We start from the raw sequence: 19,819 nt of genomic DNA on the forward strand, positions 1-19,819 counted from the left end.
ACATTAGCTTGGACTCATGGTTGTAAGAGAAGTCTGTCTTTATAGAAAGAAGACTAAACAAGTACCAACAACAAGCAATGGTAGCAGAGTATTATCCACACATTAGAGATGGGAAACTGAGGCATGGAGAAATTAAGGCTAACGTTCTCAAAGTGGGGATAAAGCTTACCTAACTCACAGTTGCTGGGAGGCTAAAAAAAAGCCATTCACGATTATGGATACACTCAGTTGTTATGGTGATTAGTGTCATATAGTATCTAGATAGACAGACCTGAATACTTCATTCATGGCTTTATCACTTGTAAGTAAGAGGACCAATCCCCGAAAAGGCATATGTAAACAAAATGTAATTTTTAGCTCACTTCTGATATCAGCAAAGTAGGACAATATCAGATACTAACTTTGTTGTTAGAAAGTGTTGGTTTTTGGATCATCCCCGTTAAATGTCTTAAAATACAGAAGACAATCCCAAACTCTCTTCTCTTGACATGTGTACATGATGGAGTATTGAAATGTGACTAAACAGCAACACTTATGAACTTCCTTTCCCATGTTCCACTCAGAGCTCTAATCAAGGTATCTTATTTGTATGACTTTTTGAAATAGTTTGCAATTTAGAATCAAAGAAACAGAAACTGTTTCAGAGACCAGGGATAATGTGAATCTTGATATCACCCATCTGCCAGGATTCAGTTTCCATAATGGATTGGTTTCTAAATAATGGGGGAACAAAATACTAACCCCTTCATTCAATTTTATATTGGAAATCTTCCCAGGGTGGACTTTAAATTAATGCCATAAAATAAAATTGGGCTGAAGATAAAAAAGACTTTAAAAGGTTTGAGAGTATGCTATCTGACTTTCTGCTTAAAGTATTTTGAACAACCACACTCAATTTGAATTAAATAAATGAAAACAAGGAGATTCAGAGTCAAGGCTGACATCCTCTTCTTAACTCACAATCTGATGATTCGGAACCACAGCACTGTGAACACAGCACTCACTCATGTCTTCCCTGCTCATCCCAAATTCCTACCGGATTCAACAGGTACACAAGGAAGGCAGGATCGGGCCCTGAATAGCTCTATCTATATGGCTATGCAACTCTATGGCACACTGTGAGGGTCAGTGTGTCAAAATTTCAGCCATCATTCTTAAATTCTTCACTTTTATGGTCATGAGTCAGAGCCCTAGTATTACTGACACACAGTACTTAGTGTTTACTTTTCCTTAGTTTTACAGTTGGATTTTAAATAAAAAGTGAAGTAAATTTAAAACAAAAAAAGTCTATGAAAACTGAGATTTATTTGGGGCCAGCTTGTTCCAGCCCTTGGTGCGAATTCCCTGCAGTGAGGGTAATGAAAGGAGCATTTTGCCCAGATTGTTGCCTGCAAATCTGAGTGTGGAGGCGCCCTCCTCTCCATGTTTAGATTTCCCCCCTTCCGCTCAAAAAAGAAGGGATATAGCTGCCTTGGTGACACAATCCCCCGTCTGAACTCTGTGGAGGCCTCTCCACAGGGTCTGGGGCATGAAGGGGAGTCATATGGAGTCAGGATAGGGAGGGATAGTGGGCAGGGGATGCACTGTGTCTCTTCCCAGCCCTACAGATATTAGCCAGGGGCTCAGTCAGGCTTGGGTCTCACAGTCATTTATTACCTACGTTCATCATGAAAGCACATCTCTCTGATATGCTGAAATATATCACTACCCAATAGACTACACCCTTAGTCTATCATGTAGATAAATATTTACCCATTCAGAATATGAACTGCTAGACTATAAAACTCAGACACATTAATGTGCAATATTAAATCTATTACATCAGCTCTCGGGCTATTGTGATATGAATATGGATGGGCATGTTTAAAAAGTCTGAAAGCAAATTACTGGTGTATTTGCGGCAGCCAATTTTCAAATGCTACATGATCTGGGATTTTTGTTTAATAAAAGTAAAATGCAAGACTGGGGGAATAACAGAAGAATAAGATGGACTAATGAATGACCCACATAGCTGGTTTTACAAAATGAGCCCTACTGACACGGTAGGCACGCATAACGCTATGGAAAACAGTAGCATTCTGAATGTGTGCATGAGCCTGCCTCCCCTACGACAGTTAAAAGTTTCTGTCTGGGTTTTTGGGGATACCCCCACTCCCTCTCTCCTTTCCTTTACTGCCTGTACAATTCAGAAAAACCCTGCCAGATCCTCATCTGGTGCAAACTGAAGTAACTCCATTGAAGTCAGTGGAGCTGTGCAGATTTATGCCAGCTGAAAATCTAGCCCCCTAGATCATCACATCCTTTCCTCTCTGGCTGAAGGAGCACCGGAGCCTAAGCTCTCCTCAAGACCCAGCAGGGCTGCTTTGCATGTCCGCCACATGAGGTCACTCCAAAGTATTGCTGCAGGCATCTCCACCTCCCCTTGCAGAGTGCACTGCCCTCACTACACCCTCAGGCCCTGCTTGTCTAGAGCCACTGACTTTCTACTCCTGTGGGTCAGAATCTCTCTAATTCACCAATGTACACACAGCAATAGGAACTTAATTTTACAGTACTGTCATTTACAAGCCTTTTAATAATTTTAAACTGGCATTTACCTGAGTTACTGAAGGTCGTTTTTCTTTCCCTTTTCTTGCCAAAGTGTCTAGCCCTTTGAGCGAGGAAAATAAGCCCTTCTTACTTCGTACCCTCTGTGACAGAGACAGGGTTCGTTTCCTGAGAGCAGCCTCATCCCTGGAGCAGATCTATTAAACATACATACAAGCCTTCACATCTCGATCATATAACAGCAAGATAAATCCAAAGTAATTATAATGAGACATCAAATGAGGGTTATTTCAGTTTATCTCAACATGGTCCCAAACCTTCTGCACCGCTGCTCCTTTTTTTATTAATACAAAGTGACAATTGAAGAAATATGATGTAAAAAAGTCAAGGTAGGGAAGATACTGAGAAAATATTGCTCTGCCCCACAACAAGCTAGTGCTAGTACAAGGCCATAAACTGTGCAACTGAAGAAGTTATTGCAAAGATCCCAAGGAAGAATGATCAGCCATGATTTAGATGTTAAATTCCTCAAGGAAGGAAGGCACACAAAAGTCTCAAGCATGCAAGATAACAGCATATTGTCACACCGCATGATTAGCAAACAATAACACTAGCTACACGGGCAAAAAGAGAGAGAGAAAGCGAGCGAGCGCGCACACATGTGCAAGAGAGAAATATAGTCCCTGTCTGTGACAAAGCTTGCCTTAATATTTCAAAGTGGACCTTCAAAATTCTTTTTCACCCTCATTCTCTACCACACCAAATGTGATCCAGTCCTGCTCATTGTGATCAGCCTTAGGATTTTTGGCAAGGATTAGAGAGGTGGGGGAAGATTCTCAGCTGGTGCAACTATGGTAGGTCTGTTGAAAGGTATGACAGCGTACAACAGCTAAGGATCTGCTCTATTATTTTTTGCAGACTGACAACAAGATTTTCAAAAGTGTAATGATTTTGGATACCCCCCCCCACACACACACACTTTGGGGGGCAGAACTTGACACTGTAAAGAGGCCTGATTTTCAGATGGAGGGTGCTTGGCACATTCTGAAAATCAGGCTCTTTTAAGCTGTTTTAAGATGAGCAGCTCAACACTGATGGGCCCAAAATCACTAGCCACTTTTAAAAATATTGACTCCAGCCCTCACCCCAATTTAATGTATTTAATTTATATAAAAGTTTTTCTGTGAAGTTAAGGGAGAAAAAAAAATCACTGTGGCAAACCTTCCACAATGATAAGTTGACATTTTCAAGCCCATCTCTGCAAAGAAGAGGGTCAGAAACTTACAAGGTGGTCTTTTTGTTTTAAATGAAAGCTGAGATAAGCCTCAACATTTCGGAGTCCCCAAATTTGGGGCAAAAGAAAGCATGGCCCAATGCTTCCAGGTCCCAAAGTCTGTCTCTGGGCAAGATAATTCCTAAACATTTAGAGTCCGCAAACTAACAGGGTTTCTTTGGCAGCTGGTGGGTTTGGCACTGTGTGAGCGCGTGTCTGTGAGAGTTTCCCTGGCTTTACTCTTCATACAACTAAATCACTAGTGATAAGGTAACCAGACCTTTCTATAACACAGTCACATAAAGTGCAGTCACACTCACCAGTGCATGGAAGGAGGAGACTGAGAAGATGCCCAGTCTCCCCAGTGCCAGTTTTGAAGGACGGCTGGTGGCAGCCAGAAGGCTCTTAGGGTTTGGTAACTCTCCACCTTGTAGACTCGCCAGGTAGCAGCGCATCCTGAAGAGGTCCATGTTAAATTTCTCTAGATTCTGCTCCCATTGCTGGATCTATTTAGATATAAAGAGGGACAATTAGAAGAAAAAATGTTTTTGTGGGTCTCGTTGAAAATGTGAGCTCTTCCACAAACTTCTAGTAAATTACTTTCATCTGGAGATATATGGATTGGATTAGTTTTCCCCCTGCCAAAACACATTCAGTCATATTGTGTTACAACTCAAAAAATGGCTTGAAATAAAACAAAGCTGGTGGTCCTAAATATATACTGACAAGATGAATGTATCATGGGTAGCCTGATTCCCACAGAAGCAATTACATAAAAACAAATCCTTGTGGTTCATGAAGTTTCAAGAAAATTGATTAATTTTGTTTCCTACATTTTTATGAGCTTAGATTCTATGTTTGGTTGCCTAAAAGCAAAGCTGCATGACTCAGCTAAATCAATCATCCAAGTAGCAATGTTGAGGGGTTTTGCTGGTCTTTTAGTGCTCTTCCTTTTGAATTCCCCATTCCTAAAGTAGCAACTGGTAACATCAGCATGTCTGGGTCTTACTCCTATTAACAGTTAAACCATTTCCTATACCTAATCATACTGTAAATGTGAATTAAATACATTATAAGCCTTATATATAATATAGAGCCTGCTGCAATGAAGAGTGTATTTGCTTAATACAATATAAACATATTTAAATATTTAAATACACACAAACATGCTTGCTGAGAGTCCAATTTTTAAACTAAATTAGGCACCCAAATCCTAACCTGAGGAGTTCAAAGTGAATAAATGTTCATTTAAGGTGTGAACTTAGATGAATAAATTTCAAACTGAAGATCCAAATGCTGGACTGGATACTGAACACTGAACATAAGTACCCAAACTTGAAGCTTGGGCTTTTGTGTGTGTCTATATGTGCACAAGCACAGACATTTACATAATGTATGTGGGCCAGATTTTGCCCTTAGTTACACTAGTGTAAATTCCTTGATTTAGAGAGGTGTAAGTGCAGGTAGAATCAGGCTGACTATGTGTGTATTATATATTACATTACATTACATGACTCAACAGAAAAGAGCAGCTGTATTTTGCAAGTTAACCATGGCCACACTTAGGCCTAGTCTAGACTAGAAAATTGGTCAGGGATGTGAAAAATCCACCCCCTTGAGCAGCATAATTATGTTGACCTAAATCCCCATGCTGATAGTGTTAGGTCAGCAGAAGAATTCTTCCATCGACCTAGTGACTGCCTCTTGGGGAGCTAGATTACTTACACTGATGGGAGAATCAACTGGTGTAGGCAGTGTCTACACTGAAGCACTATAGTGGCGCAGCTGTGCCGCTGTAGCATTTTACGTGTAGACATACCCTTAGAAAAATGCTATCATCTGAATTCTAGAACTATTAAAAATTCAATCTGGATAAGTACCTTTCAATCATTTATTGCCTACAGGACAAGCTGATCACATGGGTATAAAAATTCTAGGTGCACCGATTGACTAACACATTTGGCTTGAAGCGAAATCAGATCAGTTTCCTTGTCATGTCACCAAATATTAGAAAGAAATGAATGACTTCCTTGCCTAGTTTGTTACACTGCTAAATTCTGCTGGCTCCTTCTGAATGCTGCTCTCCCCAATGCACTTCAGGAAGAGTGCACATAGGTAGTTAAGTATTGCTTCAGGAAAATACTGGAACAACCATATTTTCTTGATAGACGTCTCAATTTCATTTCATTTCAAGGTCATCCACAGACAAGTCACCCTTACCTAGTCCTTAATGCTTTATGAGTGACACAACCACAAGCAATGTAACCAAGGAAATGATTCAATAATAAAAAATAAAACAGATAATTCTGGATAAGCTACGCAATATCCTAATTTTTGCAATCGGTTTTTCATTTCTGCTTTAACTTGCTAATAGCTCTCTGAGTTGTGAGACTGCTTTTCTCCTGCCCTGCTGCCTTATTTCTTATACATTTCTTAGGGCTCCTCTACATCACTAATTTTTGCAATGGCATTTGAAAGCACAATAAGTCCTGTTGGTATAAACCCTGCTTTACAATAGTGTAGCATGACACCTGCATGAGGGGAGTGTAGCTTCTCCAGCGCAAAAATACTTCAGGTAGACAAGTCTTGAGTTGCCAGCTACATACTGGCGTGAGACACCAGAGGTTCCAAATACATTATTCATTCTGAAGAAGTAGGATATGTTGTGGCATGTTTGATGCACACCCCTTTTTGTTTTCTCCAAATGTTTGTTTTAATGTCTGTGCTCCATTGAACAGGAAAATGACCATTTCCCACGGTAATGGATTTTTTTTTTTAATTCTCTTTCTTGCTATTGCAATTATTCCATAAATAGAGGTACCATAGAAAGTCTCCTGTAACAGAGCTACCAGTGTTTGGGAGTACTGTCTTTTTTTCATCTCCTGCAGACAACAGAAATGCCTCAATTCACCACTGCATTGTTTTAGTTTTATGCTGGTGCAACTCTGTTAATTTCATGGGTGAAAAAATGGAGTAATGCAGGGGTAAATCAGGCTTCTTATCATAAAGAAAGATGAGTGATGGCGGTGGTAGGAGCTGTACTGCAACTGAGTGAGGAGCCACTAAATGTTCTGGATTCACTTTGAGTTCCTCATTTATTGTCGCTCCACTCCTCCCCTCACACACGTGTTCACAAACATAAAGTTGGCACCATTATTACACAGATCAGAGTTATCTGCTTCTCGGGCTCTTTAGAAAAAGAGCCAAAAAGAGAACCTCCAATTTTTCTGTGACATACCATCTCAGAGTATCCTTGATCAGAAAAACTTTGTTATGTAAATCCAGAAAGAAAAAAAAACTTTGAGGAGTGTTCTTCTCTTAAAAATGTAGTTTTAGGTCACAGAAAAGAGATACACAAATAAGACAGAGAGATACCCTTCACATAAGGAAAATACCTAGTTTAGTCTCACCAGAAACAAATTTTAAACACATGTATGTATGCTTGTGCATAAATCCTTCAAGGAACTCTTCCCCTCACCACTCACCCTGGATTTATTTTATGATTGTTCTTTATTTTAAGCTTCACTTTACTTCAACTCCTTTCACCAGACACACTTAATATGACACTTTTCCATCTACCTCTACTTCATGGATGGGGTAATATAGTATTTGGTTCAACAATAGTCTTCCCTCTCCATACAGTGATGTCCACAGAATGAAAGTGTGTTCCAAGCTTTCCACAACAATAAAAAGCTCAGGTCTGTCTTTTCACGTAGGATTTGTCTACATTGCAGCTGAAAGGTGTGACTCCCAGCTTGGGTAGAAGTACATGCATAAGCTTTGCTCAAAATAGCACTGGCACAGACAGCAGCTTGGGCTAGCCTCCAAAGCGCATAGCTGGGGTCTTGGACAGGCTTGTACTTGAGCGATTAGCCCAAGCTGCAGCACGAGCTGCTGCAGTTACACTGCTATTTTTAGCATGCTACCTTGAGCAGAGTTAGCCTGTGTAAGTCTACACCTCCCAACTGCAGTGCAGACACGCCTTAGAATGGAATTTTCAAAAACGTTCAGCTGTTGCCATTGTCAGCTCCCACAGTAGTGATGGGAGTTTTCAAAGAAGGCAAAGTTAGGCTGAGTCTGAATATATTTGAAAATCCCACATTTAACAGAGTTGGGATTTTCCTGGACACTCAGGGAATTAGGCCCACCAACTCTCAGAAAATCATGGAGTTTAGGCACCAAAGTTCCTTAAACTCCTTTGAAAATTCCACGTAAGCTTTTCTACAGAAATATATTTTAAATAAATATAAGCTAAAATTGGGGAGGGACAGGAAGAGATGATGCAAGGATCTTCTGGAGAAAGGATTACATGACTGTGTTTATCAGCCACGCAGGATGCTAGCTAATCAACTCCAAAAGCACCAGTAATCATGATGTTACGTTTAATGGCATTAGCAAAAGCTGTGGGCAAGGAATTTCAGGGATTGTCTTGTAGTCTTATCAAAACCAAGGATGTCTGGAACCAATTGGAGACTGTGAACCAATACCAGCTGCTACTTGTCTAAACCTTTTAAACTACGATAATTCTCCCTGCCCATGATTTATACACTTGAAGACTAAAGGGGAAAACTTCCAATGTAAAAAGCAACAACTTCAAAGTAAAACTCATCCTGGTCCAACATGTTAATTACAATCCATGGGCTAGCAGCTACAATCCTTACTCTGCTTTTAACTTGAATGAGGCAAATATCCCATTGATTTCAGCCTGAGTTAAGACTAGAGGATTTAACCCCATGATGCACATACACAATAGCCCCTACTTCTAATTTAAGACAAGAGGTAAAAAAAAAGTCAATGCAACAAACAATAGCAGGGAATGGAAGGAGGAGAAGAATGATAATGGGTATGGTAGGTGGTTACATGTATGATTGGCTGGCTAAACAGACTTGATGGTTTTGAGACATTAAAAAAAAAAAAAAAAACCCATACACAACACAACAGAAAACACTTCTGGCCATCCACCCAGCCATTATCAATTGTAGGTAGGACAAAGGAGAGGACAGTCAGATTGCCTGGCCACATGGCAAGCTAGAATTCTTCCAGGTAACCGCAAGTATTTTGTTCCTAATAGTAAATGTTTTGATTGATAGACGGAGATCTGCAAAGCCAACTAGGGGGGGTTGGATGCTCAATTCCCATCAATGGCATCCAAGTCCCATTGGTTTTAAAATCTCAGCCAGAGGTTATAAATCTCCTTGAAGAAGTAGGTTTTGGAAAGGGAGTTAAAAGAGGACAGGGATTGGCATTGTATACATTATAGTCAGAAACAGAGGTCCAGTTTTAGAGAGGTGAGCATGGGAGAAAAACAAAGGGAGCATCCACGTAAGTGCCTTGAGAGAAAAAAAATGAGACAAAGGCAGAAAGATAGAAATGAGATAAATTGTGGCAGATCTTGAAGACATGGATGAGGTACTTGAATGATTTAGGCTGAGGGCCACTAAAGGAATTGTAGAGTGGTTGAACATGGTTAGAGTGCTAGGCAAGATGGATTATTTTTGCAGCAGATACCTGGACTGGGGAGGAAGACGCTTCAATAGCTGAGGTGCAAGAGGAAGGAGGCTTGGAAAGGATTTGGGAAGCAAGGATTGCTCTTGGATCACTAGGAGAAATGGCTCCTAGATCAGAGAAAAATCTATTAAGAAATTGGAAAACAACTAAAGGGTAAAATATATGACACCCTTACAGCATGTGATGAGCTAAGATGCTTGCACTGTTCGTATCTGTGCTATTTTATCAACCTATAGGATCTGCTACAGGACTGAAATATATGTAAATAGTTAACAGATAAGGGCCTAAAGTGACATTGAAAGGTATATAGATGCCAACTCCCACTGATTTCTGTGGGAGTTAGGGGCCTAAATACCTTTGAGGATCTGGACCAAAGTGCCAGTCGATGCTGGTCACGAATATGTTGCATTATTCCTGGCTTCTTGAATGCAGCTCTTTACCTGGAGCTCTGAGAAGGATCATTTTAGGTAGGGAAAGCCCAGTGTAACAAAAACCATCTCCACACAAATGGCTGAAATGGGGTGACAGAAGTAAGAGCTGACTCATATGAAAAGGGGACAAATATAGACAAAACACACTTAAAGATTGCTCTAAATACTTTCACATGAAAAAGCTTTGTACTCAGACTGAGCCAGAGTTACAAAAAGAATCAAAATCCTTGACACATGATATGATTTTAAAACAAATTCTTCCCGTTGCACCAAACAAAGCAAAAGGAGCCCCAGTAAAGGTGAGGAGAAGGAAAAGATTTGTCCAACACTTTAAACTGATGTGATTTTTTCCCCCATACACAAAACACTCTGCTCCTTGCTAACAGAAATGACTGCAACAGGACTACTTGCATGAGTAAGAAGTGCAGGATTTTGCCCCGAGACTTTTTTCCAGACAGAATGTATCCTTAGAAGCTGATCTGGGGAACCTACTATGGCCTCATGGATTTAAAAGAAAAAAACCCTGCTGTTTTATAGAAACAGCTTTTCGACCACATTACAAACAACACAACTCTTTGCATTCCATGCCTCAGTTCTCAGACACAATCCATATTGCACCCATCTGGATGAATGAGTCACTCACTATCAGGGGACTGTGAAAAGATCTTTTTATTTTGTCATGTGTTCCTACAGAGAACTTAAAGCAGCAACTATGGCACTCTTCCAGGAATTTGTATAACATAAGGGTTACTTCAGCTATCACTAGATCTTTGAAATCAAAGAGATGAAAAATGAAAGAGAACACAGTAAAACAACATTAATGTAAAATCAATAGTATCCTTTATTTACCATTCTGTCTAATAAGTTAAGAAACATTAAAGAAAATATCCTGAAATAACAAAAAGAATACAAAGGGATTAAAAACGACAGACAGCTAGCTTTTTCCAATCAATGTCATTTCTTATCGCTGGAAGTACAGATGTACAGAATATTTACCATATTGACCACAGTATGGAGAGGAGTCATCATTTCAGGGTCATAGCATCAGTGTCAAGACCCTGATTCTGTAAGACACTAGGCATGTGCTTAACTTCAGGCAAGTGAGCAGCCCCATTGGACTATTCACATGCTTAAAGTTAGGCATATGCTTAAGAAACTTGCTGAATTGGGGCCCAATCTTATTAGGCAACTTGCCTTCTGCAAAGAAGAATTAGCCTGCAGCCCATAATCTCCAGCCTCCAACACGGTTTCTCCAAATGCAGAGATGCTCTACATCTTAAGTTTAAAGAAAATATTTTATTCAAAACCTTGGTTGATTTCCTTTCTTGATTCAGGATCCACAAAATGGCAAATGCACCAGTGTGATGATCAGAGCAACATTTCCCTAACTTCTCTCCCTGCCTATTTACTTCTTTCCATAGTAGTGAGCTATCACTAAAATGGAAGCATTTTACTGAGGATGGAGAGAAGGACAATTTTACATAGTAAAAAATAATGGGCTAGAACCTCAGCTGGTGCAAATCAGTGTAGATCTATTGTACTCAATGAAGTGACACTGATTTACACCACCTGATGCTCTGGCCCAATAAATCTAGATATCAATTGTTAGTCCCTGAGTGCACCAATTTTAAAAAAAGTAACTGGATCGATTGCAACTAAAGCTGTATTTCTCTTGCAGCAAAAACAGCAGGGATCCAGCAAAGTGCTTTGGAAAAGATTTCCTTGGAGAACGGGTACTGTGACTTTTTACTCACGTATGTTATTATCTAACAGTATTAAATTTCATTCTTTAAAAAAAATTATGGAAAGTTGGAGCTTGGGAGGTCACTTTGCACAATAAAATAGCTTGAAACTAAAGTCATGATCTTATAAATGTTTGTTGCTGAAGGAGAAATCTATTACATGTTAAACAGAAAAATAATCTGTTAAATGTTAAACAAACCATGTAATGCATTGCCCTCTAAGTGGCAATGAGAGAGAGGACAGTAGAGGCAGGCAAAGGGGAACTAGTACAGTATATTTCAAGATGACTTTCGGTGAGCAGAATGCAGTCCTATTGATCTTGCTATTTTGGCTTTTATGGTGACAGACAAAATACACTTAGCTAAAGGAAACCTAGGAAAACTCCCATGAAAGTAATTCCAAGCACGTGTCTGCTTTTCCCATTAACGTTTCATTGTTTTAGTGCCTGCTAATAAAAAGAAAATACCTCTCCTCACAACCATCTGACAAGTGAGTTAAGTATACTGTCCACAGCAAATGTGAATCATGTCTGCTACATCAAAATTATTCAAAAAAACATGATTATGCTGCCATTTTAGAACCTGCAGAAAGAAACCCAGAATGCATTCAAGCCAATATTACTCGAAGTTATTCCATACCATTCTTTCTTTTAAAAGAAATTCATAACAAAACGAAGAGGAACAGGGAGGGAAACAGCCATGTGATTGAAAAGTAGCAAATACATTAATAAAAACATTAAGAGATACATACTGCCTTCTGTCCACAGTGGACTTTCCATTCATGCTGATAGACGTTCCCCATGTGCACAGTTGCAGGCCCCTACTTTTGATTTATTTTGCAATATTCTTTTTAAAATAATTCTATTTAAAGATCTCTTGGACATGCACCTGACCCCACTTCCATTGACATCAAAGGGAGTGTTTTCATTGCCTTTAACAATAGTTAAACTGGGCTCCATGATTGTAGCATATATTATGATTTATTTGCCTACTTCACAACCGTACACATGTTTAACAATTAAGTGAGCCAAAGTGGTTAAATGTGGGTGCCTAAGCTGTGCCTGAAGATAAGTGTATATGCACCCACTTCATGTACAGACCCTCATGTACAAAAAATGTGCACTTACAATGTTTGGTGGCAAAATGCTACTGCAGCTCCAGAACAAAAGTAACTGTACTAGTGCTGTTAGTTCTGAGAAGGGTATGAACTGAGATGTTTAGTATGGGATTTTCAGCAGCACTCTACTTTGTCCTATCTCCCATCCCATTTAACTCAGTGGGAGTTTTACTATTGACTCCAATGGGAAAAGAATTAGCTCAAGGTGGTGTGCTTTTGAAAATCCCACCCATAAAGTATTTATGATATACGTAGACAAAGACAAATATATCACAGCTCCCAGATCCACGAAATGGCATAAACAGATTTCAGACTCACAGCTTATCCATTAGATATGGCCCCTCCCAAGACCTTTGTATCTGTAGTTACAGCAGACTCTTTGTGGGTTTCCCCCATACAGTGGATTTAATTCTTTTAAAGCTTATGCAGTGGGTCACCATTCTTTGTAAGAGGGCTCTAAGTCTGCTATTACTGGACTGGGGTCCCATATGGCTCTAAAAACACTATATCTACTGATGGAGGCAGTCCCTGATCTAGGAGATACTTTGGCTACCTGTCTGGCAGCCGAAATATCAACAAGCCCCGAGGCATAGAGTTATAAAAATAACACCTTCTTCTTGATGGTTTTGTTGGGGGGGAGGGGGCAACTATTATTTTAAGCTTTACAGTTCTTTGGATTGCCAAATGTTAGAAATGCAATCATTCTTTATCAAATGCTAGCAATCAAACCCACCAAGTTTCAAACCTAATACTATTAAACTCCCCAAACTCCTAAATACCTGAAAGTTTAAAAACATATGTACACACATTTAAATACAGTATGTACACATACTTAAAAATTCACATGTACAGATTCCCATACTGTAACCCCTTTTCAGAGGCTGGTGAATGGTGTGACAAGAACCACATGCTGCAGGGATGTAGATCTCTCCCACTGCCTAAACTCCCCTCCCGCCAAAGCAGAGGCATTCAGTATCTTGCTTTTTAACAACACAGATGTTGAGGAAGAGAGAAGCTGTAAGTCTTGGGGAGTTGTAGGTTCCTATTGTAGAATTTTCCCTTGGATGGTAATAATCACAGAGATTTTACAAAGTGCAGGACTGGGCCCTAAATTTAACCACTTAGTGTGAAATCTTGGCCCAATGAAGTCAATAACAAAATTCCCATGGACATCACTGGGGTCAAGATTTCACACATGAAGTTCTACGGAAGAGTAACTAAAATCATTATTATTAAATAGAGTACCAGCCTACGATGTTATATATTAGATACATAGGAAAACTGAAGGAGAGGCACAGTGATCTATACACATGACTCCCATTTATACAGACTGACGCTATATGATCAAATTCCCATGTGTCAGACTAAAGACTTGCCCCATAATCTATAGTGCCACAGTTCACGAAACTGGGTAAAAACAAACTAAACTACACAGAATTAAAGCATAGGAATGTGATTTCAAAATCATTAATTTTAAAATTATATTTTAAGGTCTTTTTAATGCATCCTATGCTGTGACTTCTGAATTAAGAGTTTAGAAAGCAAGGTTATCTATTGCCTTCTCACCCATGTGACATGGCCAACAAACATTTAGCAGTTGCAATAAGAGATCATATAGCAATCAGTGAGATAAAAGCCAGAGAAAAGTCTCATTATGAATTCATTGTGCGCAAACTACACGCTGTTTGTGAATGATCCAACTCACTCTTTGCATCATTCGCCTGACCTTGCGAGAAATTCTTAAACAGAAGTTTAATGGGAATGAATCTTCTGCAGTGCCAGTGATGTATTTTAATTGCAAAAGACTACAGCCCATTTTTTCAGTGAACCAGACTGGGAAACAATGGAGATATTCAAACTTTGGACTACGTAATTAGGAGAAATTAATATGCCCTCATTAAGGCTGTAACCATGAATCACACTAAACTGTTAAAGTCTGTTCCTTTAAATGGATGGGTAAATAAGTAAATATTTACCTGCATTACTTCTATTATTGAATGGCAGGTTATAAAATAGTATAGTACAATAGATTCTCCCCTCTGGAAATCATGGCTTCATATCTGAGTTTAGGTCACAAGACTCAGGGCCTGACCCAAACCCCACTTCAATCAAAGGAAGTTTTTTTATTCACTTAATTGACTTTGGATCCTCGGTCTTTACCCAGGCAGAACCGGCACTAAGCGCTAGATTCACAAAGGAATCTAGGTGTGGTGATGCTGAGCGTTGCCACCCTTAACTTTTAGAACAAAAAAAAAGTCACTGGGATCCACACTTTTGATTTGTTCTGCAAAATTCTGGACCAGGAGCCTCCTACGCCTGAGGTGAGAAACCTAGCCACTAAGCTAAAAGTTATGAGGAAGGTCCTCCTCCCACACACCCAGCGTTTTGTGTAAGCATGGCTATAGGGGTCCAATAGGGTAGGCAAAGTCTGAACATGCTTACTGGATCAGGCCCCGCAGGCAAGTTAGGCAGAGAAATGCCTATCTTCCCTTGGTTTGTGCATTGCTTTGGGGCTTAGGCATCCAGACACCTGGTGTGGGGCTGCTGTGCATAGGCTGAGAGGCAGAAACATAGGCAGATGAGGAACTTTTACTGCCAACATTAGTATTGGGCACCGAGCAACTTTAGGTGCCTACAGAGTTCAGAGGGTAGATTGAGGTTCCTAAAGTGACAGTTAGGTGCTTAAGTCTTTTGTGTAGCTAGCCTTGGAAGTCTTGTGTAAAGAGACTAGAGGATTTCGCCCTAAACATTAAGAATTCAGATTCCACAACTGTCTCCTGGTTTTGTTCCATATGTTAATGCTGTTTCATTCTTAATTCTTATATGAGCAGTTAATAAACTATAAGCAACAAGAGCAGAAGACAGGAATGTCTGGCAATTCACCCAACACAAGTATAACATAGACCTTGTTTGACTTTTGCAGCATGCTACAGAAATATCCATTTCCATATGTGGAAACTTGATTAGTTGTCCTTACAGGCAGTTAGCTTCTATAACCACAGGCTAGGTCTTTTGTATGGCATTGTACAGCTGCCAGTGATTTCCCTGTTTTGAAGTGTGAATCCATAGGGACACTTGTTCTCCAAGCCTGGGAAACATTAACAAAATCTGAGCCCAGAGCAGGTGAGCCTTTGTAGTCAAGCCTGTGTAACAAAACTCAGTAGCAGAAATTAATACATTATTAGTAGTACCTGATTCTCTATGGCCTTCCTGTTTTTTGGGTCGCTGACAATTGAGAGCTGTAATTCTGCCATCTTTTTCATCTTGCTATCCATGTCAATCTTCTGGATAAGGCTCTTGGTCTGGTTTTTCAAAAGCCTGACAGTGTCCTCTTTCCCAAGTTTCTTTGCAAAGAGGGAAGCACAAGCTGAGTGTATTGCTGTAATCCAGTTTTCCAGGTCCGTCTGGCTTGTTGCCTACATAACAGATCAAGAAAGCAACATTATAATCAAAGAGGACTTAGGTGATACTAAAAAGTTTTTGTCAGGTGCTTTGATTTTTAAGAGCTTGATGCTTTAAATTATGCATGTGTGTAGAGTTAAGTTAAGTAGGTTGCTGCTAGCCTTTTCTCCAGTCTCTCATGGGGTATGTCTACACCGTGATATGAAAAAACCCAGGCAATGCTCCGGCTGGCCCAGGTCAGCTGACTTGGGCTGTGGGACTATAAAATTTCAGTGTAGATGTTCAGGTTCAGTGTGGAGCCCAGGCTCCATGACCCCATGAGGTAGGAAGGTCCCAGAACCTGAGCTCCAGTCTGAGCCCTAATGTCTACTTTGCAATTTTTAGCCCCGCAGCCTGAGCCCTGCAAGCCCGAGTCAACTGACCCAGGCTCTGAGACTCAATGTGGTGGGTTTTTTATTGCAATGTAGATGTACCCCATGATTGCTACACCCAACCTTTCACTTGTGAGTCCTGCCAGCCCTGTGAGTGCCGTAGAATCAGCAAGCACAAGAGCATTTCTGAGAGTTGTGGAGGTGAAGCTCAACCCTCCAGCCAGTTAAGAAGTAAAACTGACAGGCTATGAAAGTAAGTTTCCTCCAATCTGATTTGGTCACAAGGATGGTGGCCACAAAACTGATTTCCGAGGATAGGGGTCTGCATATTTAAACAAGCACAGATTAGTGGAGGGAGCACAGAAGGACAAGGGAGGATGCATTTTTATAAAGTGTCTGCAAACATCAATTAAAAAAAATACAGTTTTGCAGCAATGTATTTTTCCTTAGGAGGATGGCTCGACGTTATGAACCTCTCCAATAATATAGACAAGTGGTTAGTTTCCTTAGATTATTAACTACTTTTTTGGGTTCCAAACGTCAACGTTTAGCGGAAGCAAAATTCCCTTTGAGGTTAATGGAGTCAGGGGTGGGTCCATCCGTATAGAACTGTGGAGTGCTAATAGATGCCTTACAGCATAAGTTACACTCTGCTTACTTTAATCCCATCCATTCCAGCCCCTCCATTATTTCTGTAGCTCTGGCTGGCTGAGTTCACTGATGAAGTATCATGCACCTGAATGGACCAGTGACAGACCTGGAGGAGCTCTAAAATCATGACAGGAGCAACAGTTATCACAGTTAAGTATTGTTTTAATTTCATGCCTGCAGCCCTCCTCCTTGTCAGGACCAGACATTTCTCAATCTCTTTTGTCCTCTATCTGAATATCATTGTTCTACTGTTACACGGTAAACTGCTCACATGACATTTGGCTGTCTAATTCTCATCATTTCTGTCTCTCTTGACTGACTCTGATCCTCTCCTCTGCTTCTCATCTGGGTTACACTCCCTGTTCCCACCTCTTCTTACGTACCCCTTGCCTTTCCCTTCCCCAACCAGCAAAAAAAAAGCATTAATGGAGTAGAGAACATGGCCTCGGTTTTCACTCAGTCCTCCCTCTGGCAAAAATCCCCATTCACGTCAATGGAAGTTTTGCTTGAAGATAGGATTGAGTGAAAGTCTGAGGTACAGACTAAGATTTGTCTTAAAAACAAACAGATGTAGATAACACACACATTAGCACAGATAGATAGCTTACTGCTATTAATCATGTTTATTACAAGGGCCAACCAAGAATGGGGCCCCATTGTGTTAGGCACTATACAAATACAGAGCAGCTGACTGTTCTGTCCCTACCCTGAAGGGCTTACTCTCTAAATAGATGGGACCGACACAGGGTGGTAAAGGAGTAGAACACACAGGGAGTGTGAACAAAGTGATTGCAGCAAACAGCATGTTAGTTCCACAATTTCTGGGGGCAGAAGGGAGGGGATCAGATAAATGGAAAGAAAAGGGAAGGGAAAGGGAGTGACAGAGACAGGGTAAGAGGAATAGCTGTGGAATGAAACTAAGGTGAAGAGACTGTAAAGGAGCAGGAGGGGAAGGATTGTTTCAGAGAATGTCAGGGTTGGAAGGGATCTCAGGTGGTCATCTAGTCCAACCCCCTGCTCAAAGCAGGACCAATCCCCAGACAGATTTTTGCCCCAGATCCCTAAATGGCCCCCTCAAGGATTGAACTCACAACCCTGGATTTAGCAGACCATTGTTCAAACCACTGAGCTATGGAGCAAACAGTCAATCAGCACAGGGCACATTACTAATTATATGATATATAAAGACAAATTAAAAATATCATTACCTGAAATAGATACACATCTCCAAAAGAATTGCTGAGGCAAAACACATTTTCCTTCTTGGGATGTTCAGGGACAGACTGCACTATGCTGTCCTCTGCAAACACAGCATATCTTGGTGAATTGCTCTGTTCCATGGAATTCCTGCCATAAGTCTCATAAAACAGCAGGGTACAACCTTTGAAAAAAAGAGAAACAAAGTGAGCTTCCAAAGTTCTTTTACGCTACATGCGGTAGGAATAAAGAATTAAGATGCAAGACACACTGCTGTCCACCATTGGAGTTTAAAAGAGAAGTATTACTAAACCAAGAGAAAAGCAAAGGTTAATGGTGGCTTTGTCAATAAGAAGGGAAAACTGATAACTAATAAACAGGAAAAATGTTTCCTGAAAGACAGACTTGGGCTGAAAAAATAAATTATAGCTTAGTAAACTTAGAATGTCAAAATGCTAGAGCAGTGGTTCTCAACCAGGGATCTGGGGTCCCTCAGGCATCCACGAACAGGTTTCGGGGGTCTGCCAAGCAGGGCCAGAATTAGACTCACTGGGGCCCAGGGCAGAAAGCTGAAGCCTCACCACATGAGGCTGAAGCCCGGGACTCTGAGCCCCACCACCTGGGACTGAAGCTGAAGCCTAAACAATGTACCTTTGTGGGGGCCCCTGTGGCATGGGGCTCCAGGCAACTGCCCTAATGCCGGCTGTGGCTTTTGTAAGCAGAAAAGTAGTTGCTGTGGCACTGGTGGGCCCTAGAGTTTTTAATTGCACGTTGGGGTGGGGGGGGGGTCAGAAAAAAAAAGGTTGAAAACCTCTGTGGCTAGAGCACATAGAAAGGCTGCTCAGCTGAAGAAGCTGTTGTGTTTATTTAATCATTTATGGAGCCAGTTTTCTCTCACCCAGTCACCTGGGAAACCTTAATATTTGCTAAAAGGGATTAGCAGACGCTCAGTACTTTTGATCTTCAAATACTGTAGAAAATGAGTAAGCATCTCTGGAGATTAACTTTGGTTCCCTTGTTTCTATCTGCAAATTCTGTAGTAAGACACTGATCACTATCCAAATAACTTGGATGTTTTAAAGGATTTCCCTTTCTTGGACTGCATTCTCAGTTTTTCAGATAGAATGACATGCCAGATAGCCGATTGCCACATCTTCATCCTGGAACTAAAACTCGGTAACTAAGCTGATAATCATATATATAATAAAGAGATGGTTGGGGTGACCTGATTGCAGTCTAGAAGTATCTACATGGTGAAGAGAAATTTGATAATAGAGAGGTCTTCAGTCTAGCAGACAAAGGGTATAACAAGATCCAATACCTGAAAGTTGAAGCTACAGTAATTCAGACTAGAAATGAGGTGCAAATTTTTAACAGTGAGGGTAATTAACCACTGGAACTATTTACCAAGGATTGTGGTGGATTATCCATCACTGGCAATTTTAAAATCAAAGTTGAATGTTTGTTCTAAAAGATATGCTCTAATTTAAACAGGAATTAATTCAGGGAATTCCTATGGCTTGTGTTATACAGGATGTCAGACTAGATGATCACAATGGTCCCTTCTGGCTTTTTAATCT

The 19,819-nt window shown here is 40.4% G+C and overlaps 1 protein-coding gene across 5 annotated transcripts in view; it reads right to left on the bottom strand.

Annotated features, from left to right (window-relative positions):
- Window positions 1–19,819, bottom strand: part of TIAM2 (TIAM Rac1 associated GEF 2) — a 227,462-nt gene that overhangs the window by 77,456 nt on the left and 130,187 nt on the right. For all 5 annotated transcript variants that reach the window (XM_034765344.1, XM_034765342.1, XM_034765345.1 and 2 more), the window contains 4 exons: window positions 18,251–18,423; window positions 15,810–16,034; window positions 4,141–4,326; window positions 2,598–2,744 (listed from right to left, as the gene is read on the bottom strand). In XM_034765344.1, coding sequence (XP_034621235.1) covers window positions 2,598–2,744; window positions 4,141–4,326; window positions 15,810–16,034; window positions 18,251–18,423 — 731 coding nt within the window. The remainder of the gene's footprint in view (window positions 1–2,597; window positions 2,745–4,140; window positions 4,327–15,809; window positions 16,035–18,250; window positions 18,424–19,819) is intronic.

Source organism: Trachemys scripta, chromosome 3 (assembly GCF_013100865.1).
Source record: "Trachemys scripta elegans isolate TJP31775 chromosome 3, CAS_Tse_1.0, whole genome shotgun sequence".
NCBI lineage: Eukaryota > Metazoa > Chordata > Testudines > Emydidae > Trachemys > Trachemys scripta.